The 25,984-nt window shown below is 47.1% G+C and overlaps 1 protein-coding gene across 4 annotated transcripts in view; it reads left to right on the top strand.

Moving 5' to 3' along the window:
* p130CAS (Serine_rich_CAS and FAT-like_CAS_C domain-containing protein p130CAS) overlaps nucleotides 1–25,984 on the top strand; it is a 105,893-nt gene that overhangs the window by 65,086 nt on the left and 14,823 nt on the right. For all 4 annotated transcript variants that reach the window (XM_075673525.1, XM_075673524.1, XM_075673526.1 and 1 more), the window contains exons 2-3: nucleotides 15,436–15,762; nucleotides 23,377–23,518. In XM_075673525.1, the coding sequence (XP_075529640.1) occupies nucleotides 15,436–15,762; nucleotides 23,377–23,518 (469 nt within the window). The remainder of the gene's footprint in view (nucleotides 1–15,435; nucleotides 15,763–23,376; nucleotides 23,519–25,984) is intronic.

Raw genomic sequence — 25,984 nt, forward strand, 5'->3', positions numbered from 1 at the left:
GCATGAGTCGACTGGTAACAACGAAACAACTTGTTTATTTTAACATCGCAAAGAGTTGGCGGTCAGGTTTGACCGAAGTAGAGAGACGGGAGAGCACTTTACTCAACAGAAGAAATCGGAGCCCTCTTTTTGGCGTCCGGGGGCAGCTGTTTTTATACTCTCGCAGTTGAGGGCAAGAAGGAACCCCTCAAAAGACGAGCACGTGAATGTACAATGGGCTAATGGTGACGCACACTGTCGTAGCGATGCCGTAGCACCATGTCGAGCACGATCTCGTAGCACCCTGTCGTAGCGCTGCCGGTCGGGCACAATGGCTGTAATGAGGGGACGATCCCTGCTTTGGCATCGCCTGTTTCGGGCACAATGACTGGAATGCGAGGATGGTCCCTGCTTTGGCATCGCCTGTTTCGGGCACAATGACTGGAATGAGAGGATGGTCCCTGCTTTGGCATCGCCTGTTTCGGGCACAATGGCTGTAATGAGGGGACGATCCCTGCTTTGGCATCGCCTGTTTCGGGCACAATGACTGGAATGCGAGGGTGATCCTTTGCGGTCGCATCGCCGCAGTCGCGCCTGGAAGCACCTGGCGATGAGTGTTGCGGCGACGACGATCGGGCCAAAATGTCTGCCGCCCCGCCGCAGTCGCGCCGGCAAAACCACGTGTCGCAGGCGAAACGCAACAGACCGCCCCGCCGGACAGGGACAGGGGACTGCATCCGCTGTCCGGAGGGATGTCGCTCGATGATGCTTATAACCGAAGTCGGGCGTCCCTCGACGTTTCTTGAGCGCAGCGCACAGAGAAGGCCTCGTTCTCTAGTTCAGGTTCGCACGGGACACTGCAAAGTGACTTCGGGAGAGTTCACATTTTTGTTCCCGTTCCCGGCAAGCGTTAGAACTACGCTGAAACTCAACCGCTCAGTCAGCAAGCACGGCACAACCCTCACTAAGCCCTGCCAGGCTCTTTCCCCTTTTTATACCACTGCCTAGTTCCTTACAGTAGTCTAGCATCACTCAGAACGCGTCCACAAATTGAAAAATTGCACTAGAAAGCATATCATCACTTTGAAACACTAAACAAAAGCAATATGTTAAAAAAAAATCCTGCCTCAGGAAGAAAAACATCAGTAACCAACAATTTTGAGGCTGATTCCTACGTTAGGGGCTTCGACTTAAGCCATCGGCGTTACCGTTGAGACTCCCCTTTTTGTAACGCACCTCAAAGGAATATTGTTGTAAAGCGAGGCTCCAGCGCAGGAGGCGGCCATTTTTGGGAGAGATGGTCTGCAGCCATTGGAGAGGGCAGTGATCCGTCTCAATGATAAACCTCGAGCCGGCTAGATAGCATGACAATTTCTGAACGGCCCACACGAGACACGCACACTCTTTCTCGGTGGCGCTATACGCCTGCTCACGACTGGTCAGCTTACGACTAGCATACAGGACGGGGTGTTCTACTTCTCCATTTTCCCGTTGGCACAGTACAACGCCCATGCCTCGCTCACTAGCATCGCACTGAACAATGAACCCTTTTGTATAGTCTGGCGATCGTAGCACAGGCTGGCTTGTTAGGGCACTCTTTAGGGCGCTAAAAGCTCTTTCCTTTGTCTCGTCCCAGACGACTGTTTGAGGCTCTGTCTTTCTTAGAGCATCCGTCAGGGGAGCCGCGATATCAGAGTACCTAGGGATGTACCTCTGATAGTAGCCGGCGACACCTAAGAACGACCGAATATCGGTCTTTGTGCGCGGTTGCGGAAAGTCTCGCACAGCGGCCACTTTTATTTCAGAGGGGCGGCGACGACCCTGACCAATCACGTGACCGAGGTAGACAACCTCGGCCTGTGCTAACTGGCACTTAGGAGCCTTTACTGTCAAGCCTGCTTCGCGCAGGCGGGTTAGCACTGCCCGCAAGTGTGTCATATGCTCAGACCAGGATGCGGAGAATATCGCTACGTCGTCTAGATACGGTAAAGCGAATTCTTGCTGTCCCCGCAACACTTTATCCATGAGACTTGAAAAACAGTATGGCGCGTCCTTCAAACCAAAACTCAACACTTTAGGACGGAATGTTCCCATTGGTGAAATGAACGCCGCATACCTACTAGCCTCTTCTGTAAGTGGAACCTGCCAATAACCCCTGACAAGATCTAGGGTGGAAATAAACTGAGCGCTACTAACTTTCTCAAGGCGCTCCTCGATGTTAGGGATCGGATAAATTTGATCCTTAGTGATGGAATTAAGCCTGCGGTAGTCGACGCAAGGACGAGGTTCCTTGCCCGGTACCTCAACTAAAATCAAAGGGGAGGTATAATCACTCTCACCTGCCTCAATAACACCGAGCCGTAGCATTTTCTTTACCTCCGCCTCCATAATATCGCTCTGGCGGGGTGACACCCGATACGCCTTGGATCGTACTGGCTCTGGGGAGGTAAGTTCTATATCATGAGTAAGTACCGAAGTCCTACCAGGCCTCTCAGAGAACAGACCTTGAAACTCTTGTAATAGCTGGTGTAGTTCGGTTCTCTGCTCAGGCGACAGCGGTGCTTTACTGATAAGGTCACTAATGACTTGACCGGTGTCTTCCCTGTTCGTCACTGAGCCTAGTCCCGGAAGCTCGACCGGAAGCTCTTCAGGAACGTTTACCATCATGCACACCACTGCTTCCCTTTGTCTATAAGGTTTGAGCAGATTACAGTGGTAAACTTGCGGTGCTTTCCGCTTTCCTGGCAGACTTACCACGTAGTTAACGTCCGACAGTTTCTGAACAATTCGCGCTGGGCCCTCCCACTGCACGTCTAGTTTGTTGTTTAGCGATGTGCGCAATATCATGACCTCATCGCCAACCTCAAAACGACGGGCCCTGGCTGTCCGATCATAATAAACCTTGGCCCTCTGCTGGGCCTTTGCCATTGCTTCACCTGACAACTCCTGTGCCCTTCTTAAGCGTTCGAGGAGCTTAAGCACGTACTCCACCACGACTGGGTCGTCGCCCCTACCTTCCCATGATTCTCGAAGCATGCGAAGCGGAGATCGAAGCGAGCGACCGTACACCAGTTCAGCTGGCGAAAACCCCGTAGCTGCATGCGGCGCGGTTCTTAACGCAAACATCACCCCAGGCAGACACAGCTCCCAGTCAGTTTGATGTTCAAAACACAAGGCTCTCAACACGCGCTTCATGACGGAGTGGAGCTTCTCAACGGAATTCGACTGTGGGTGGTACACTGAGCTGTGTAACAGCTTTACCCCACACCTTTCGAGAAAAGTTGTCGTCAAAGCGCTAGTAAACACTGTGCCCTGATCTGATTGGATTTCCGCAGGGAAACCAACTCGCGCAAATATGGACAGTAGTGCATTGACTATCTCAACTGAGCTGAGTTCTTTAAGCGGCACTGCTTCAGGGAACTTTGTCGCTGGGCAGATCACAGTCAAAATGTGTCTGTACCCCGTGGCTGTTACCGGCAGAGGTCCCACAGTATCAATAACGAGCCGTCTAAAAGGCTCCGTAATGATAGGTACCAATTTCAACGGCGCCCTCGATTTGTCCCCTGGTTTGCCCACCCGCTGACAAGTGTCACATGTCCTCACGAAATGGTCTGCGTCCCGAAAACACCCTGGCCAATAGTACTCTTGCAAGAGACGGTCCTTAGTTTTCTTAACTCCTAGGTGTCCGGACCACGAACCCCCGTGTGACAAGCGCAACAGATCCTGACGATAGCATTGAGGCACGATCAGCTGATCGAACTCCACTCCTCGGCGGTCTAGATACTTCCGGTACAGGACTCCACCTCTTTCCACAAAACGCGCAGTTTTCCTGGCGATACCTTCTTTGACATTGCAGCGCACGTTTTCCAGGCTGCCATCTTTTTTTTGCTCGGCTATCAAAGCCGACCGGCTGACTTTTAGCAACCTATCAAGTCCGTCTGACGTAGGCGCGATGAGCAAATCAGTAGATAGCTCTTCTAACTTTCCCGAATCGGGATTTTCCTCTCCAGTATCTGGCGCCTTCAACGCTACAGACTCAATTTTATTCAGTTCGGGCGTGCTCTGAATATCAGCTTGCTGCGCCTCTGACCCTTTTTCGTTGTTTGATAACGTCGGCCCCGCAACTACCGCCTTTGCAGCGAGCTCCCGAACCTTCGATCTGGTTAAGGCCTGAACACTAGCTTCACCAAACAAAAGCCCCTTCTCGCGCAGGAGGTGATCGGACCTGTTTGAAAATAGGTACGGGTACTGGGGTGGCAGCATAGATGACACTGCGGCCTCCGTCTCAAGCGCTCCGAAAGGTCCTTCAATAAGCACTTTTGCTACCGGCAGACACACGCTATGAGCTTCCACGGCTTGCTTGATCCATGCGCACTCGCCCGTGAACATATGGGGTTCTACGTAAGACGGGTGAACTACATCCATCGTTGCTGCGGAATCGCGAAGCACTCGGCACTCTTTCCCGTTCACGAGGAGGTCTCGCATGTAAGGCTCGAGAAGCTTCATGTTCTCGTCAGTGCTGCCTATTGAAAAAAACACAACTTTTGGTGTTGTTTTCGGACACTGCGCCGAAAAGTGACCCGGCTTCTGGCACGTATAACACAAGCGCGCTCGCCTCATCTCGAACCGCTTTCTGCGTTTGGCTGCCGCCGTCTCTTTACGTTTGGTCGGACTGCTTTCGCTCGCATCCGCACTACGCGTGTCCCCCTTTGCTCTTATGGGTGTGAACTTCGGCCTCTCAAACTTCGAGCCAAATTCACCCTTTTGACCGTCCTTAGCTCCGCGAGCTCGACGCGTCACAAACTCCTCGGCTAGCTCAGCGGCTCTAGCCACCGTACAAACGTCTGGCCTATCCAAGACCCAGTATCGCACGTTCTCCGGTAACCGACTATAAGACTGTTCTAGCCCGAAACACTGCAGAACTTTATCGTGGTCACCAAACGCTTTCTCTTCTTTGAGCCACTCCTGCATGTTCGACATAAGCCTATACGCAAACTCTGTATATGACTCACTTTTGCCTTTCTCATTTTCCCGAAACTTCCGACGGAACGCCTCCGCAGACAGCCGGTACTTTTTTAGAAGACTCGATTTTACTTTGTCGAAATCCTCTGCTTCCTCTCTATCCAAGCGAGCGACTACGTCGGCCGCCTCGCCGGGTAACAAAGTGAGCAAGCGCTGTGGCCACGTTTCCCGAGAGAACCCCTGCTTCTCGCACGTTCGCTCAAAGTTAACCAGGAACAAACCAATGTCCTCTCCAAGCTTAAACGGCCGCATCAGGTCAGTCATTTTGAACAATACGCGTTCTCCTGCACCGTGTGCCTGACTTCCATTACGAGCGCGTTCCATCTCTACCTCAAGACGCTTCATTTCCAAAGCGTGTTGACGGTCACGCTCTTGTTGCTCTCGCTCTTTCTGTTCTTTACGTTCACGCTCTTCTTTTTCTTTTGCAGTCTCCCTCTCTTCAATAGTCTCAAGGCATTCCGACAGCTCGTCATCCTCAGCCTCTAACTCAAGAATAGCCTTTAGCAGTTCAGGTTTTCTTAGTTTGTCTGAGACATCCAGACCCAACTCTCTTGCAAGCTCCAACAATTTCGGTTTGCGCAACGACTTCAAATCCATGGCTGCTCTGAATGCTGCTTTCTCTACTGCTTACTATTGTCTTGCCGCAAACTAACCCGGCAGCAACGACAACCACAATTACCAGCTCAGTTTCTGACACTAACAAAAAGCCTGGCAAAGCTCAGAAGAAGAAAGTCCCGCACTCACCAAACCTCGCAGGCAGGAATTCCGCGCAGTCGTTCCGCTGCAGGCAACCAGTCGTCACACAGGGCTCGTTGCACTGCTCCCGGATCGTCGTTGAGCTGCTCAGCATACAGTCAACTGCATCTCTTCGCTGCTGGCCTCCGTTGTCGCGATCTCACCGCTGGCAGACAGTTGTTTGAAGTCGTAGGCGATCTCACCGCTGCCAACCAGATGTTTGGGATCGGACTGCTGGTACGATCTGTTGGGAACTCGGCGCTGACGCCCGTGGTTGTACCTGGGTCGCAAGCCCCAAGGGTAGCGTTGGCCTGGCGGCCTGGGGTACAACTGGAAGCATCCGAAGGTCCCGGCAAAGCAGGAGTCGACTGGTAACAACGAAACAACTTGTTTATTTTAACATCGCAAAGAGTTGGCGGTCAGGTTTGACCGAAGTAGAGAGACGGGAGAGCACTTTACTCAACAGAAGAAATCGGAGCCCTCTTTTTGGCGTCCGGGGGCAGCTGTTTTTATACTCTCGCAGTTGAGGGCAAGAAGGAACCCCTCAAAAGACGAGCACGTGAATGTACAATGGGCTAATGGTGACGCACACTGTCGTAGCGATGCCGTAGCACCATGTCGAGCACGATCTCGTAGCACCCTGTCGTAGCGCTGCCGGTCGGGCACAATGGCTGTAATGAGGGGACGATCCCTGCTTTGGCATCGCCTGTTTCGGGCACAATGACTGGAATGCGAGGATGGTCCCTGCTTTGGCATCGCCTGTTTCGGGCACAATGACTGGAATGAGAGGATGGTCCCTGCTTTGGCATCGCCTGTTTCGGGCACAATGACTGGAATGAGAGGATGGTCCCTGCTTTGGCATCGCCTGTTTCGGGCACAATGGCTGTAATGAGGGGACGATCCCTGCTTTGGCATCGCCTGTTTCGGGCACAATGACTGGAATGCGAGGGTGATCCTTTGCGGTCGCATCGCCGCAGTCGCGCCTGGAAGCACCTGGCGATGAGTGTTGCGGCGACGACGATCGGGCCAAAATGTCTGCCGCCCCGCCGCAGTCGCGCCGGCAAAAGCACGTGTCGCAGGCGAAACGCAACACCATACACAAAAATAAAATGTTGTTTGTTTTATAACATCGCGAAAGAAAACTCGGGCCGGGTGCATCACTTCCGAAAGAAAAAGAAGAAGAAAAAAAAAAAACCGACACTGATTGGCTTAAGAACTTTGCCCATGAGTACACACGGCTGCTCGTCTCTGCGGGCTGACCAGCGGGCAGTGGCCATAGCTGGAAGCCCGTTGAATTGAACACTGAATGCATATATGTGGTGCATGGTGCACGTTCCTCAGCCGTGGATTCCGTCCATATGCGGTGTCCTCTCCGGTAATCGGAAGTTTCATATACCGGATGGCGCTGTCGTAATCCACAATTAATTTTCCATTTACCTAGAGCTGTACCGGGATATTGTATAGCGATATCTTCCGCCCGATTCTATGCCACTCTTATCATCCACCGTTCATGGCCGGCTGATGATGTTGATAACATGGACGGAGCGGAGCGCCTCTGTGACCTCTGACGGAGCGCGAAATGGAATGGCAATATGTCCCCTCTGTGCCGTAGTTGTAAGCCAGATTGGATTGGGATTAAATTTCTGTAATACTATTATTTTGGGTCTCGGCACTATATATACCGGGTGTTTCAGCGAACACTTTCAGAATTATTTAGAGATTGCCGGTGGCACACAGCACATTTCTAGTTCATGATCTGATCTACTCGAAGAGGCGGACATTACTCGCACAGAAAGCAATGCATAATCGAGTAATTGAAAAAAAAATCACTAATTAAGTTTTAACTAATTGCCTTATTAGAGTATGCAAATTCTAGCCGTGGACTTCACAAGGCGAATTCACTTGGAAAGAATTCTCAGGATGACGCCAGTTTCGGGATATTAATTCCCGTACTTTGCGGGAAAATGCATTGGCGTTCCAGTTACTTTCTTAACAAAGCGTCATTTTGTGCATTCAAGCACAAAATTAAGTGAGCCCTTAACTGCTCGGAGCCCCTCGGTTGCGCGCGCGCCCAAGAGTCGGGGCACTGACCGCACCCGCCTCCACGAAGAGTTACGTCACCGGTTCCGCTTCCGTTGCAGGGGCGCTTCTTCCTGTAGCTCTCGCACGCAGGTTGCGCCAACTGTCGCTAGTGCCGAGATCGGCTGCTAGAATATAGAGAAAAAATCATTGTAAAGAAGAGGCGGGTCGATCATGGCGGCCGTGATGCCGGAAGATGTCTTCCCAGCAATATAGAAACGGCTACGCCAGTAATGGTCGGCAATGTGAACACACCGGTGACTGTGGGTGCATTTCACTAATCTTTTCTCTCTCTCTCTCTCTCTCTCTCTGTGTCTTTAATAGTCCCGGCGAGGGAGCGGACCGCTGCTCTACCGCCTTTAGCGGTAGCGTGCCTCAGGACATAATTAAAGTTCTCTGTCTGTCTGTCTGTCTGTCTGTCCGTCCGTCCGGCTGGCTTAAATTGCGCTCTGTTCTGTCCTCTTTTTCTTTTCTTGTGCATCTTGTGCATCACGTTAATAATTCATGAAAACACAAACGTTGCTCGGCATCGGCTGTTTTGAGGTTATCGCTTGTCGACGTAAAAGCAAAGAATGACACTGCATTATGTAAGCTAGCCCATCTGTCCGCTCTCCACCTGTGGAAAATATGGGCCACTTGCTCCATGGAATTGGGCCGTAACTTTAGTGAAAACGTTAACACTGCGTGTTAGACTAGCTTTCACAGAGCTATTACCAAGTGCGGTGACTTCAAGCATTTTAACGCGATAATGTTAGGGGCCCGCGCCGTAGAAAATCCGGCGTCGGCGAAGTTGTCCGTGAGCGAAAATTTCCGTACATGTTTAGGTATATGTATATGCCACGCCTTGCTACATGACATGCGGTATATGCGGATTATGTTGCCACATCATTCTATCAATAAAGTTGCTGATGCTTTGTCTTGCATTCTTGACAAGTAAAGTTATTCCTCGGAATTATGAGAATGACAGCCCACAAACAAATGTTACGAAACAAAACATCGTCAGCGCATGCCTTTTATGTTAAATCTTTTCAGACTGAAATATTAAACGTGCGAAAAAATAACAGAAACCTGAAAATGATTCAATCTTTTTGGGGCGGCTGTGCACTACCTCCGGGACCGGCCCACGCAAGAGGCCGCGTTTCTACCAGAACGTTCGCCTTCGTGCGTAACGTTCGCCGCCAGCGTTTCCCGGTAAACATTACGGTTACATAAGCTACGGGCTGCATAATGTCCGGCCGAGTCCTTTTGCTGGGACCGCGCGTTTCCGTTGGAAGAGACTGGCGACTCTTTATATATGATAGCGTGGAAACTTGTTTAGCATTCTTTTGTATAGCTGCTTCTGTAGCTCATTTCACACGTTTCAGAGCAAAACTTGCAGCTGTCGTGTATACAGAGCTATTGAATGTGCGAAGAAACTTCGGAAACTTGAAGCAACCACAGAAGAGAGTATTTGGAAGCAGGCGGGTCTCGGCCTAAGCCAGGTTGCTGTATAGACCTCTCCCGTTAGTTGTCGAGTTTTTGTTTGTATACCTGACAAACGAAAGGGGAAAATATATAGCTAAAAAAGACAGCCGGTGACCCGAACCCACAACCGCCGCGTGTGGTACGTTGAGAAAAGCAAAACTTGACTTAAAGCAGGTTCGCGTTGGAAGGTGCGTGCGTTTGTTTGATGGAGCTCTACGGCGCCCTTTCTCGTCTATGCACATCCGTCAGTCTGCAGTCTGTTGCGCTTAAGGAAGATGAAAAAAAAAAAAAAAGATCTGAGAGAAAGCTGGGCACACCTTCTTGAAGCTAAAATAGATGGGCCGCGGAAGATGTGTCTTCTGAAAGATTTATGGCTGTTTAGCCTAGCTTGTTTTGCAGACGTGCGGGGATAAAATAACAATGTTGCGGAACTTCAGTGAGCTGATGCACATATACGACAAGCGCGCGCGGAAAACGGGTATACGTTTCTCAGAGGGCGCCCATGCATTTTTAAAACGGAGCCATGTTTTTTTAAAATCTTTTTTTGACCTCTTGCTGAATGAGCTCCTGTTCCATTCAGAGCCTTAACTTGATGCCTCCCCCTCGCCTTTAAAGCCCGTGCCCTCCGTGCCCTACGTCAGCGCGCCTTCAGCTTTTGTGGTTCACGATCGTTTTGAGCGGTATTCTCTGCGCGAAATAGTGCCTGTGGGGCGGCATGCTTTCGATGATCGCGGTAGAATTGCAAACACGACGTTAAAAGAGCTGCATGTTATATTACAGCTCTGTGGTCGGCATTTTTCGTTTCAGCGTCGGTTAGCGAAAATGTGAGCCGATCCCGGCGGCAGTGCAGGGCAGGATCTGTGGCTCGTACCCCCGTAAGGCAGAGGCTTCAAGCACTCAGCATAGTGAAGCGAAAAGTGCCTGCATTCTTTGGAACCACGCATGCAACATACAGAACGGCATTCATTTCAATAAAGAACAAGCACAAAACAAGCATTCGAACCTCATAATTGATGACAAGGCGCTCCCTATAACAATGCGGAGCACGTAGTGCTCCCCGCATACGTTTCTCGGTAAAGATTAAAATTAAAATATGGGATTTCACGTGCCAGAACCACGATCCGATTATGAGGCGCGCCATATTGCGCTCCCGGGATGTGGACGACCTGAGCTAGGTTTTTAAAAGTGCACCTAGATCTAACGTTTTCCCATTTCGCCCCCATCGAAATGCAGCCGCCGCGGCCGGGATTCGATCCCGCGACCTCGTGCTTAGCAGCCCAACACCATAGCCACTATAAGCAACCACGGCGGGTCCGGTATAGATTACTGTTGCTCAAGCTGCCGCGGTGGCGGCAGGTGCGACGTGGGGAATGGCGTCTCTAGCCTTTCGTATATAAAAGAACCAGCCTAGCAACTGATTTCGTTGTTGTAGCACCGCCATGAGTGTGCAACGCATAGTTAGGACTCCCGAGGAGCAGCGTGAATACGAGCAGCGTCAAAGGGGCAAAAGAAAACGGCAATACGACCAGCGGCTGCGTGCTGCCAAAATTACAGTTACTCCCATTACTACCATTATTCTAAATTACCATTACTACCATTACTCTATAGCAATAAAGAATTGCGTACTCCCCTCAGTAGTTGTAGTGGTGGTTTCCAACAGCTTCGCCGGACATCAACTTTCGCAGGGCCGGGATGACGAGTCAGTTTAAAAGAGAGAGCGAGAGAAAGATCTGTTTGGAAGTAAAATGTTTTATGCAACAATGCTGTCTCACTTTTTTGCCTTTCTTTACGCAGATTCAGCGCGTCTGCATTCTCTTAAACGAGAGCCGCGTTAAATCGTTATGGAGGGCGAGGCTAATCTTGTCCACGCCATGGAGGAAGCCAACTTTCTCCGCCGGCCAAGTGCCACTTAGAGCGCTGAAAAAAAGTTTGCTCTTGAATGTCCCTTTATGTGGCGAACCTGCCGAGCGCGAACGTCGACGCGGCGCGCTTGGTGACTGCAGCCGCGGCGACTTACAAGGGCAGCTCGCGAGATTGCAAACTGGTCGATCCAGCCGGCCGCGACACCGCCATCGATCACCACCGGTGTGCCCTTGGCAGCTTGGCTGCTATCGTGCTATGTTTGCCCGATTCGTACTTTTTTCTTAAACAGTCGGCTCACTGGAGGAGGACAAGTGTCAGTGAAAATATAGACGCTTCTCAGTAGATAGTCGCTTTGCATCGTTGGAGCTCTGGCCGCGCGCGATTCCCTGAAACTTCGGCACCGAGCAATACGACGACGGGGAATCGACGCTGTAGTTTATTCTTTCACCCCCCCCCCCCCGCCTTTTTTTTTCCCGTACAAGTCTCTAGTTGGCATACTTATCGAGAGCCGCTGCTGGAACCGACAAGCATATCCTACAAATAGGTTTAAATTATCCGAGCAGCTGCAACGAGGATGCTCATATGGATGTGTGGCTTGACGAACGAGAAAGTTTAAGATAGCATTCGGAATGATATCCAGCTACAGCGAAATTCGCAGGCATCACAGCCATGCAGAATGGGTAAGAAAGCTGGTTTGACCGCGGATTGATGAGAGACGTACGTCATGGTCAAACCCCCTGGTTCCGGAGCCCCTGAGAACAGTGCTAAGGAAACAAGAACGACGCAGTGTACGACATCCGTCGTATCGACCTCTACCCTTTCTGTGACAGGTTATTCGTTAGCGTTATTTTTCGTCACAAGCAAAGGGGACAGGCGCCGTTGATGTGGAAGCCACTAGAGGGCACGCGAAGCGGGGAAGTTCGCAAAAACATATTCGCTCCATGTAAAAACGTGGCATCACGTAGCATTTAAGAGAGGGGAGTATAGACACGTTGCCCCCGATGTAGCGCTTCTGGACGGCCTACCCTCGAGCCCTTCCTTATCCCTTTAGGCTAATGAGCCATCCTTTATGAATAAAGCTTAACCGGGACCTTTCAGCGCGGTCTAACAGGAAGGACGATGCACACTTTGCGAACGCGGCTTTCGTCGGGTTCCTCTTCGTTCTGGCTCGCACAGAAAGCGCACAAAAGGTGCAAAGGCGCTGACAACTGGCCACACGCGGACGACGCGAGGGGGTGCGCCAGCGTCCGGCCATCCCGGTGCGATTGGGCGGGGTGGCTGTAGGGGCGCGGTCGCTCGGGGCTCGGCCCTCTTCGCGAGAGAGATGAAAGGCCAGCCGCCCGCGAAACTGCTCTTGTTGCTGCCGCCTAGGGGCCTGAATGAACGGAATGTCTGCGTATGCGCATGGTCTGGGAGACCCGCGACTATCTTAGCAGGCTTTCAGCGACCTTTTTTTTTTTGGGGGGGGGGGGGGGGGGGGAGGAGGAAGCCTGGAATTATCGGAAAATCGTGGAAGAGACGGGAAGACACAGATAGTTAGTGATGTCATGAAAACGACTACGTTAAATGCGTAGCTCAAAAAAGAAAAGAAAAACAAATGTATTGTGTGTTTACCTAAGGAAACATTACATTTCTATACCACAAACACTTACGCGTAGGGAGCACTGAGGAAGAGTGCAGGACTGGGAAGGTGATGGTCAGAGTTGTAAGCCACTTTATTAAATTCTGGGTTTTTACGTGCCAAAAAACACGCTGCACGAGCGTGTTTTTGTATTCTTCCCGCATCGTAATGCGGCTGGGATCGAACCCGCGACCTCGTGCTCAGCAGTTCGACGCCATAGCCACTCAGCTACCGCAGTCTTCTTTTTTTTTTTCCGAGTTCGAAATTTTTTTTATTTTTGCAGCTCATCAAAGGGCATACCCGTTGAGTTTGCTCCTCCTTCAGTCATATAATTTTTCTCAAATAGCCGAGGGAAACTAGAAGAAGTGAGGAAATTAGGGGGGGGGGGGGAATCAAGCCGAGGCTATCGAACATAATTGTCAATGTAAGCGAAGCCTACATATTTTTGTGCCGTAATGATCTTGTCTCTGTCCCTGTCTAGTTGAAGCGTCGTATTTTTGTGCGGTTCCTGCTCATCTTCACCTCGCAGTCCAGCGCAGCGCGCAGCCGTGTCGGCGAAACGAGTGACTGTACATACGTGAACTTCGTAGGAAACGTGGGTCTGTGTGTACTTTGCCGTGTATAAGTTGTTGCACAACACGCATTGCCGAGCGTATCCGTTCTGCTCCCAACCTGGGCCGATCCCTCAGGTTGCGTACTATGTTAACTGGACTGATTCCGAAAGCGGCCCGGTTCTAGGAATGCCATTTGATTTTGGGATACATTTCAGCTAACTCTTCAAAAGGACTTTCATCCAAATCTACATTCTGTGCGATATTTGGTGCCAACTAGCTGAGGCGATGTCCATTTGATACATGTTTTTACTTATCGGGTGCATAGCCTGTGGGAGACACGCAAATGTATCTTGGAGCGAAACGCCGAACATATGATTTCATCAGCAACTCATTTGAATCGAATGGTCGCCCAACTGAAGGACATTTCATCCAGAGTGATGCTTTATATTTTTGAGGCATCTATGATCCTTACCAACGTTTTAGTGTTTCTTGTAAAGCTTGGCCATTGCCATGAGCAGCATGCCTGGATGATGAATAGGAGGAACTTTGGGGTTCTTTGCAAGTGTCTGCGTTGCCGTGCAAGTGGAATACTCATTAGTTTGCTTGTCTGTTTAATTGTTACTCGCATAAGTAATTTGTGCCTTCTAATAAATGCCACGAAAGACGCCTGTGGTCTTATGGGTAGCGCATCGGGCTTCTTTGCTGGTCCTTCTTTGCACTCCTTCCGTCGGACACGTAGCTTTCTTTTCGCTGAGCGAGTGCTTGTGCTAAATCCCTTGCTGAACCTATCCGGCGAGAAATGCAGCCAGCTAGCCACATAAAAGCCCGGGGAGTATGCGAACAAAGGTTATGTGTTATTTTGCTGGACTGTGTGCTTAGAAATAATGAAAGCATACCGCAAGGTGTTGCTGCTTGCGCCTTTGTGTTGTGGAGCCTCATTTGCTGTCAGTCGATGGGCTCTGATGGCTACAAGACGACTCATGCCGCGTTGCGCGTGGCCCCTTGCCGCTGTCACCTATGGTGGCTTCGAGAAGGCCTACAACAGTGCACGTTCCGATACGAATCCCGCGCATTACTTGACCGTCTACATGGGACCACTGTTTAAGCTAGAAACGTGTGCTTGTAACCGCAATTCGGAGGTTGTGACGAAGCGAGTTGGAAATTCCTTTAGACATATAGGGAAGATGTACCTGAAGAATAAGTAATTTCCTTGGGGATTGCTTTTATCGGAGAAGCTTGGACGAAACTTACATCTTGAAATGACTCGAGGTAGTAAGTCACATCATAAGAAGCCAACAAACACTGACACCAAGGACAACATAGGGGAAATTACTTGTGCTTAATAAATGAAATAAAGAAACGATAAATTAATGGAAATCAAAGTGGATGAAAAATGCGAAGGTTGTGGGATCATTCCCCACCTGCGGCAAGTTGTTTTTTTCATCCACTTTGATTGCCATTAATTTATTGTTTCTTTATTTCATTTATTAAGCACAAGTAATTCCCCCTATGTTGTCTTTGGCGTCAGTATTTATTGGCTTCTTATGACTAATAAAAATCGGGCCCCTCAGTTAACCCCCTTTCTTCTCGAGTTAGTAAGTGAACTTTATGAAAATTGGCAAGCAGCGATCCCCTCGATCGCACCTCAAACGTGATTAAGGGCGTGGGAGTTGCAGTTGCGCATTGGTTGCGCTCTTCGGCGGCAGTTTAGGGTTTGGCCAGATTTTATCACTATTTGGCAATTAGCAGCGTCAGCGTTTTTCATGTCTGGAACCGTTTATTAACTCCTCGGATGACGGTCATTTCGATGGACGTTTCACGCCTTTGTTTAGATGGCACTCCGGCCGTGGAATTACGTATGTCTGGAAACGGAACGGAATCTCGTTTTCCCATCATCAGCTTGGCAGTCATTTCGTGACTGGTCACGGCCTCCTTCAGCGTCATTTACAACAAGAATTGCTAAAAAAAATATATATATATATATATATATATATATATATATATATATATATATATATATATATATATATATATATATATATTCTTTCTTTATTCGGCTGTGCGGGCGCGTGCAACGGCCCCTCTGGAGACAAGCTTTTTCTATCAACTCCGACGCAGAACTGCCTGGCGCGGGCGCTGTACGACAACATCGCCGAGTCTCCGGAGGAGTTGGCCTTCCGCAAGAATGACGTGCTCACGGTGCTGGAGCAGAACCCGGGTGACCTGGAGGGCTGGTGGCTCTGCGCGCTCCGAGGCCGCCAGGGCTTGGCCCCGGGCAACCGGCTGCGCCTCATGCCCGGCATGTACGACCCGACCGGCTTGGGTTACGCGGCGGGGCCCCCCGACCTCGCGGCCGCCGTGCCCCCAGCGCCGCCCGCGGGCACCTACCCGGGGCCCGGTCAGCGCCACGCACGACGCCGCTCGTGGCGGGTGGACCCCAACAAGGTGCGTCACCGAGAGGGCGGATTGGATGGATAGATGTTATCGGCATTTTTCTTTGAAGCGGCTTGGGACCTTGTGTCACGAAGCTCGTTATATTAATGTTTGTTCAGCATTTGCATTCGGCACTCAAGATTCGTTGTTCTTTTCATTGTGTGCATTCCATACCTTTGCGCCACCAATACGCAACCCAGCCGTCTTTTGCTATTCTCCCCCGATGATTATCCACTTTTCTTATATTGTCCACCGGCAGGTGACTATACGTCATCATTCATCCGTGGGTGGATACTACGACCTACTAACAAAGCATACAGGGTGTTTCAGCGAGCACTTTCAAAAATCTTTAAAAGTTGCCTGTGGCAGATGTCATAATTTCATGAGCTGGTCTACTCGAAGCTGCGGACACTACTTGCACAAAAGTTGATGTGCAAAATCAACTAATTAACTTTCAGCTAGTTATCTTATGAGCCATATTTCAATTTATTAATTCTAGCAGTCAACTTCACAAGGCGGATCCACTTGGAACGAATTCTCAGGACGACACCAGTTTCGATGTATAAATTCCCTAACTTTGCGGAGAAATGCATTGGCGTTCCAGTTAATTTGTTGCACTTCGTGCACTGAAGCACACAAGTAACTGGAACGCCAATGTATTTCTCCGCAAAGTTAGGGAATTTATATCTCGAAACTGGCGTCGTCCTGAGAATTCGTTCCAAGTGGATCCGCCTTGTGAAGTTGACTGCTAGAATTAATAAATTGAAATATGGCTCTTAAGACAATTAGCTAAAAGGTAATTAGTTGATTTTGCATATCAATTTTTTGTGCAAGTAGTGTCCGCCGCTTTGAGTAGACTGGCTCATAAACTAGAATTGAGCTATCTGCGACAGGCAACCTTTAAAAAATTTTGGGAGTGTTCGCTGAAACACCCTGTAAATGTGTAATGGTTTCTGTGCTATTTCTACACACTATGTATGTGACAGTCATCAGCAAAATTTCAATGACTCCACCTTCTCAGGCACCCAGGATCTGGCATCGAACAGTAGTGCACACCTCTTTCAATTACATAAGTTTCCCCTTTTGATATCATTATTTGTTTTTTAATATAATTTCATACCTGGCTTCTTCTCTATTGCACCGACAGAGTAAAACGATTTTGCATCTGACTTTATGCTTGGCAGTATATTCTCTTCCTTTGTACACGGCATTAGCATAATACTTACTGTTTAACTTCTTTTCTCCACTGTGAGTCCACCTTTTTTTTTTTTTATAAACGCCTAAATACACTAGCCGCCCTTCTATTTTCCTTCATATTTCTCGTTCATGTTTCCAAGCAGATTTTTCTCTGAGCCTGTTGCACTTCAAAGTCACAGGTCTCAGTCTACTGCTTCATTTGTAATTTTTTGATGTGCACCTGAATCTATAGTCTTTCACTAGTCCATTCGGCCGTGGTGGCCACATTTCGATGGGGGCAAAATGTGAAAATGCCAGTGTACTTAGATTTAGGTGTACGTTAAAGAACCCCAGGTGGTCCAAATTTCCAGAGTCCCCCACTACGGTGTGCCTCATAATCAGAAAGTGGTTTTGGCACATAAAACCCCCATAATTTTTTTTTACTAGCCCATTCATTAATCTTTAACTCAATTGTACTTCAGATTTTAAACAACACCGAGCTTCTAAACGCAAGCCTGGAACCAAAGTTGGAGGACAGATGACAAGATTTGCGCTCGCTTTGGAACAGTTTGTCGTCTGTTCTCGCTTTTCTTCGCTTGGTTATGCATTGTAGGGGAGTACACTTCATTTGAAGATGTAATAAGGGTGAATGAAAACTTTTAGGAAGATTTTACTTTAAGAATGCGTTATTTGTGCAGCCATATCCACGTTTTAGACGAAGCCTCCTACAACACCAGTCAACAAAAGCCTCGCAGACACATGTACTATCATTCCCATGACGACGCAACGCCCTTAGAAAACTCCCACAGACAGTGGCGCAATATTTCCCTCTAGGTGTTATAGTGAGAAACTCTATGCCCTTTCCCTCTCCCCGGCAGAAGTGAAACGGCTCTGATTGGTTGTGTGTATGGCGTGAGCGTGTGCCTCTATGCAGCTGGAATCCTTGCTAATGACTAATGCTCGGCACTGGTGCAGCTGTCAACTAATTGAACTGCCCTTTCTTGCAGCCCCTTTGCTCTGGGAGCAACTGGGTTTTTGCGGGACCAGACCGCCACCGATACTTGGGAGCTAATACGAGCTTTGCTTGAAAAATGTCAGAACACACCACCGATTCATTTGGCAGTATTTGCCAGAATCTGATACGCACCCACTTTCTATATTTCTGAAGTAGAAAACTAACGTAACAATTACATTACAACTCCTGAACAAAGCAGAAATCTAACGCTCACCCGATTTTCTATCAAGAAAATTGTGTTGAACAATGGTGGCGGATTTTTTAGCTTCGCCGCGGTATACTTGTGCTATGCGGTAAAGCATACGAACGCCCCAAGCATACGAACGTCACAAGGGTAGTTTTGGTTTCGTATCCGATTGCACCGGGCAGGCTATTTTCGGCCCAACATTCTTGGGGAAAAAAAAAGGGGGGGGGCGCGTTAAAATCGCATGAATACCGTAATCAGACATAGTGAGCTACGGTTATTGCTCGAAAACCTTCCTAAGGCAGGCCGATAATAGGCCATTTTGACGGGAGATGACGTATATTCAACGCATTCACTGACCCCTAATCTCTGCCGAAACAGACATTGCCAATAAAGTGGTGACTGTTGGGGTCACCATAAGGGTAAGGCGTGTGTGTCCTGGCTCTTCAAGTTCAAATTATCCGGGGAAGGCCAATTTTAAGATCGAAATAACAAAAGTTTGGGCCTATAGAAATGCATGGGCACCGGTTGGGAACTTCAATTGAGATCAAATTAATCGAATAATTAAATTAACCGGAGTCGAATTAACAGAAATCTACTCTGTCTCTCTAACCGCCCGAGCTGTGTGGTGGAGGTTGTACTGTTTAGTTGTGGCCAGAGTTCTCGTACGATGGAGAAGTTGGGACATTTATCAGGCACTATCATTATTCTCTTAACTACAAGCATCGTTCATAGTTATGATTGATGTACCCAACACAGGGCTAAGTGATAGCCATGCAGAAAATTTGCGACTTTACTAGTGTTCCTGTGAGTTGCGCAAATGTTTTCTGCATACCGTCATGCAGTTAAAACAGGCTCCATTGCACTGCAGAGAAACCGACATGTCAGAGGCAACACCAAGGCATCGTGTATAATGATCCAGAGTATCAAGCGAAATTGATGTCACCATTGTTATGTTCATAGAGTTTCCTGTGGTCATTGTTATGACGTCATCATCTTTTTCCTTGGGTCCAGTGGTCGCAAGTTGGTAGATCTTTGCGCATGTTTGGCTCCCTACAGGAACCATGTAGTGCAGGGGCTCTAGAATTTACCTAGGAGCCTTAAAAATAAAATTTCTTAAGTGGAAATGACATCTCAAAAGTAAAGCCGCACCACTGCCATATTACTAGAAGCATGAAGAAACGTTATCATATTGTGGAGAATATAGGAAGTTATTTCTTCCTATTGCCTTGCGGGTCCCACTCAACAATTGCCATAGTGTCATGGGTTTTAAGTTGAAACTTGAATGTCTTGGGAAATTTTGCCAGATTATGATCAATAAATCTGCAGATGTATTGAAGGATGGCATTGTTGCCTTGTTTTATCACAATTTTTCTGTGACATGAGTGGCATAGATAATGACAGTGCCAGTGAGAATGCAGAAGATGATCCCTGCCTGACATTAATTTGTTTGTGGAAGCTGCATGGGTGCAGGGTATTATGTCGTCATTTTCCACTGAAACAAGAGTATTTGAGAAATTGCTTCTTGCATTGAATGATATTGAAGGCTGCAGTCATCACTGCAAAGCTACGTGGCAGGCTGTAATGACAGCTGGAGTTCTGTCGCTGTGTGAAAATGGCTTTTATTGGTGCTTTTTTTTGTAAAACCTCTCTTTTCAATTTCAGTGGTTAAGTAGGTGCATAGACAGTCTTCTGGTAAGCTATACCACCGATTAGTGCATGTTTTCTTCATTCTCCTGCCAGGTACAACTTGACGAAGTTTCATTGTACTTCAGCTTTTCAAATCTGGTGCTTGATATCTTTCACTTGTTAATCTATCGTTTTTTTGGCGCAGAAGCTTTAGACAATGTAAAAATCAGTGCTGATCGAGGACAGCCTTGCTTAACTGATGACTTGCATGTGCTTACTGTCATTTTTGTTCACAATTTTTGTCTTACAGCTTGAATATGTCATTTTTACACCTTCTACAGTGACAAATCCAATGTTAATATGTTCCTGAATAGCTAATAACACTTTGAGAATGCATCACGACATTCCAAGATTTGTACCGTCCACGAACGGGTGTCTGCGATTACAAATGATCATCATGATGCGCATTTGCGAACAGCTAGCTGTTAATGCTGCAGTCTGAGGCAAAGTTGTCCAGCCGATGTGTCCTATATGCATCAAGGATAGTCATCGCGATGTCATGACATTTATAAAGTGAAATATAAAAAAGAAGGCACCACTACTTGCATTGAATGTGGGAGCTTCCCCCCTAAAGATCAGTACTTCAGCCAACTGTGCTGTGATTTTTAGCAGCAGTGGCTACATGGCACTTGCTCCAGTTCGTGGCGCATTGCACAAGACCTTCTAGGACCAGCGATGAGGTTAAATGAGGTGATGGAAGGGAAGAAAAGAAACAGTACATTGTTGCTGCAGCTGCCACGGAAAAAGAACCCCAGTGCTTTGTCCTAAGAAATCCTGCCTGAAGCAACACATGATTGCGTTCTAGGCTTGCAATGTTGTTGGTAGCCCAGAATGTTTCTATGTCAGTGCAATCACCAATGGGTCATTTCCGCAGCCTCTGCCGTAATACAGTGCCGCAGCCAGAAATTTATTCGGGCGGGGGGGGGGGGGGTGAAGGGGGGGTTCTCCACTAACAAGACTGCTTCAACAATGAGGATGTGTGTTTTTGCATTGCCGAAACAACACTTTGCCGGCTTCTGACAAAAGTTTTTCATTTCTAAGCTGTGCAGCCACTTCACATGAAATTATGCTGTCATCCTTATGCTATATTTAAAAATGACATTAAAAAAAACTAAAATTTACTTCACGAATTGATGCATTTATCTAATGTATGTCAATGCCCTAGCTGCAAGATGACTTGGAAAAACGAACAGTGCTATAAATGGGGCCAAACAACAACAAGACAATGCACTATCGTGTGTCTTTTTGTTGGCAGGCCAGACTTGTTGCAGCCCAGGTTACAGTGGAGATAACCATGTTTTCCAGACAGATTTTCTAGTGAGTGGTACGGCCACGGCTACATACGGAAGAGCATGGCACTATTTTGCAAGTGACCTATCACTTAATGGTGCTTTCGGTGTTGTGGGCATGCTATATTAACCTAGATTTAAAAATACAGAAGCGAGGCTTTCAGCTTGAACTTCGATAGTACCATATGATGCAACTTTCACGCACTTTCGGTGACCTGCTGTCCGACTTGTTTGAAGAGATGTTTGGAAGTAACCTGCAATCATGGTATTGTATTCATCACACGAGGCATACTGTTATTTGATTACACTCGGGCATTGACGAGGAAGACAGTCCAAAGCAGGGCTGCCTCCTGTTTAGAGGCCTTTGTGAAAATTACGGCATCTCTAGTTCGCAGTAAAATAAGGGCCAGTAGCTTAGAGAGATAGTAAAATATTGTGTCCACTGACACCCGTCTATTCTGAAAATTTCCCGAGGTGTTTAGATAGGATAGGTTCTCTGCAGCAAGCAGCACGTGTTCCGATGGGGTAGGTGAACCTCAGCTAGGCAATTGGCCACAGCCGTCCAGTGTTGAGCGATCGGGCAGTGAAGAGATGCTCTTCCTATGTCCATAATTATTTGCCAACTTCATTCTTGATGCCTTTTATGCGCATCTGCCCCCCCCCCCCTCATATCCATTACCCTACTCCCCTTCTTAAAATTCTTTTTCGTTAGTCACTGTTGCACTCTTAAATATACACCGGGTGTTTGAATGGCACGGCGGCTCTTAACATTCCTATATTTCTGTTTCTGCGTGCACTTCGAGGCCATTCACCTACCTGCCCTCTCGCCTGTTTGTTGTGGCGGTCTCTTAGCTTCCCTGGCCCAGCAGCCCCATCCTTGACATATTTTGCCGTGCACAGATCAGTGTTCTGTAGGTCTTTCTTTCTTGTCCCGTCTTTTGCCCTATTTTCATTCTTAACAGTGTGTACAAACTAGCCTAACAGCAAGCTCTTTTCAAGTTAATAGCATATTGAAAGTCTGAGACAATGCAAAGAAAAAGAAGAAAAAAAAAGGTTGGGGGGGGGGGGTTCTTGGTATGTGTTTCCTAGACAAACAAATCGCAATATTGGTTGACGATTCGGTTAAGTACCAGAAATTAGAAGCTCTTCGACAACACAAAGGCCTGGTGGGGAGCAACAAAACAATGCCTCCAAGTTTTATGCATGCGCTCGTCCCATCTTTATCTGTGTGTGGAATTTTTAGCGCTGATCCCCCTCTGCAGTTATGGTTAACAAGATGCAGAATGAGATAGAGGTGTGCCATGAGTGGGGCCATAATGTTCTGTGCATAGGAGACGGGATTGCCACCATGACACCCACCTTCCTCTCTCCTTTCGGACCGTCACTTGCCCTCGCCTTGCTTTCACATTCCAGCTTTCCCTTTCATCCATGTCGCTCTTTTGAAGCCGACCTCCTGAAACTTTCTGTTCAGTGGAAAATGGGGAGAGCTCTTTCCCCCCTCCTCCTAGCTACACCAGTGTTGTAATGTGTTTTTTGTTTATGATCTGCAGTTTCCAGATTAAGCAGGTATTCCCAGTTTTCCTTATTTTTTTTTTTCATAGCACATAGTGCCTGCATATCATGCTCCCTCTATAGTGGTTAGCCTATTTTCCAGTGAGGGAGAACCTACAAATGTGAAGGGCATTGGAGAAAAGTAATTGTACAGTGGAATCTCGATAAATGGAAATCACTTAACCGGAACTGTCTCCTAAACGGAACACAGCCCTCATGGTTGGTTGGTTTTGTATTCATGCAATTTTATTCAGCTTTGTCTCTCAGTAAATGGAACCAATTTCCCTGGTCCCTTGAGGGTCTGTTTAAAAAGAGTCTACTGTACATCCATCTGAAGGAAATTCTGCAAGCATACAGCACGACATGAAAACTCAATTCAATTGTATTTGTGCTTAATACCCCTTCCCTCCCACACTTCCTTCCTCCTTCCCCTCTCTCTCTTACACACGCACATGCAGAGACAGACACCCATCAATGTGGCAGTAGCCACTGTGCTATTTAGGCTAAATGGGCTATGTGCATGGCTTTAACACAGTTTCTCAGATTCATTCATCACCGTGATGCATTGTGATTATGTATTATTTCATTTGCTAGCCTTGTGCTGGCGGCATGGAAATCTAGGCATTTGGTTTCTTACATTTGTAGCCTAGTATTGCTGCTACTCCGTTGTTTGATATGGTTCACTTTTTTTCTCTCTTTTTTTTTTTCCTTTCTGTGTGCAGGTTGTTACACCAAGTAAAGTTGGAGATGTGTATCTGTATGATGTCCCAGTAGGTGCCAAAGTTACTGAAGAGTATGATACTCCTGCTCATTCCACGCTTCCAAGGCCCTCAGGCCATGTTCACATAGACACCATAGTTCCAGGTGAGTTCACAAATTTTTTGCTATGTAGTTTCTAATAATTATGCTATCTTTATTATCTTACTAGTGCACAGTGCTAATGCTAAAAGAGAAGGGATATTGCTTGGAAGAGAAATAGTTTTTTTATTGTTATTAGTGTTACAACTGTAGCTGTAATGCAGGTTGGCTGTAAACAAATGACCCAGCAAAAGTGTGACATATGAGCCAAGGATAAGAAAATATAAACTGAATGGTCTGAGCTGCAGTGGCATGCTATTCTTTAATAGCAATTAAATAGCCACTTTATGCTATTTGTGATGAACGCAAGTAAATACAAAAACCATATTTACATGAACGAATTGCTCAGGGACTCCTGAAGAATCAGATAATGAAGTGGTAAGAAGGATTGAGGAGAGTGCGGTCCATCAGTTGCTTTTTCTATTGTTCATCAGAGTCATCATCAGACGCATCTGCTCCTGCGCATACATCTGCAGGCTTCCTAGACAATTGGGAGGTTGGCTCTTCTGCATAGCTCAGTTGGTTGGTGGCTGAACCTGCCACATTCATAAAACGTGGCTTGTGCAATCCGTATATTAGATGAGCTAGGTGCTTTCACCAAATGACAATCACAAGAAAAAAAAAATAAAATAAAAAATAAAAAATAAAATAAAAACATCAGTTATACTTCTGCAAATACAAATTGTCACTGCATGATGCCATACCACAATTAGTACTGTAAAATTCTACTCACATATTATGCAGACATTGTAGATATAGAGTATGGGTCTGGGTACACGTTTTTTTTTTTTACACCCATGTGCAAACTTCACATGACTTAGCATTGTTCCAGATAAATGATATTCTGTGGCTGAGCTCACTGTTGTGTAGTTGTGGGACTTTTCAGTGAAGAAAAGATTGAGGCTGCATTTGGCATTTACCTGACCCATGCTTTCTGTAGATATCAGTCTCTAAACATGTCCAATAAATATAAGCCAAATGGCTTAATTTTCATCAACTTGCTTGACTACAACCAAAAGTAATCAATAATTAGTATTGAGCTACCTTGCCTGAACTGGGAACAGAAGCTAAGTTAAGATGTTTGTCACCATTTTGGAGCCAAACTTAAACTGCAGTGAAAACACACACACATGCACCTCTAATTGACATCAATTCAACAGACATTTAGAAAACTGTACCCTGTAGCATCATTATTTTTTAGTCTCTTCTAAAGCTGAAAATTGTTGTGCAGTGAAATAAATCCCTTTTGTGGAAACATATATTTCAGTGTGCACATATTTGAAAACATACATGATAAACATAGTTTCTCTATGTGGAAGACATAATCTTTTTTTAGCTGCTATTGTGATATTTGTGCAATGCACCTGCCATGTTTCCCAATGTATAAGACATGTTTTTCTTTCTTAAATTTTTGTTGGTGTTTTGTACAACGTTGCAACTTGTGCAACTTACTGAAGATAGCAGGTGTTACATGGCAGCACTCGGAGCATGTGTGCTTGCCTGCGTGTGCAAGCTTGCGTTCTAGGTGCCTATGTATGCGCACACAACGTGAAATAGGTCGTATGCATTGAAACACTGCACAGTTTTGGTCTTTTCTCTATTATTTTGGTGGTGGTGTGAGATCACGCAAGCATCTCACTTTCCCAATGTTTGTGTTGGCTCCCATGTCACTGAGTAGGCAATGTTCAATTTGCGCTCTTGCCTTGCCGTGTTCACAACTGCTGTCGAAAGCGCGGCGCTAGCCCATCACGAGAGATAACGAGAGTGCAATCGAATGTTCTAAGAGGTAGACGCTCACCCAATATTGCCCCTAGCTCTGTTGGGTCAGCACCACTGATTTCCAGTAGGTCAGCAGTGCGTAGCAGTTGAGCATGTCAGAATTGAGTAAGTATGGCATTTCACGAGGATATGTGCATGCGAACCCGCAATGCATGAAGTACGCGTGGCTTATACAAAGGTGCGACACATATTAAGAACTTTTCTGCAAAAGTGGCTGTACTTAAGGGGGTGTGACTTATACAAGGATGCGACTTGTACTCCGGAAAATATGGTAGGCATGCTTTTGACATTCATGTCGCTTTTTGGAGGACGAAAGCTACCTGCAGCTGTTCATTTGGAAAATTGGAGGGTGTAGTGGGACAACATATTAGGAAACACAACTCCATGACTTCTTTTTTGACAGCTAGTATTATTTATGGTAAAAGATGTATAGTATTGGAAATATGTTAATGTGAATAGAAAGAGAAGCTTCAGACACCAATAGAGTAAAAACATTAGTATTGCACAAGATATAAAGCTGCGACTTTTTGTACAGTCGGCAAAAAATGAAACACAATAAAAAAATTCAGCTGGGCACACACATTGTTTGCAACATTTCTAGACCAATTATAAAATGTCTTGCGCAGTGAAGATTTGTTAAAAACTACAGCGGCCACTGTATGCAACTCTGCTTTTTGTAGTCTGACATCTAGT

Source organism: Dermacentor variabilis, chromosome 1, assembly GCF_050947875.1.
Source record: "Dermacentor variabilis isolate Ectoservices chromosome 1, ASM5094787v1, whole genome shotgun sequence".
NCBI classification, from domain to species: Eukaryota; Metazoa; Arthropoda; class Arachnida; order Ixodida; family Ixodidae; genus Dermacentor; species Dermacentor variabilis.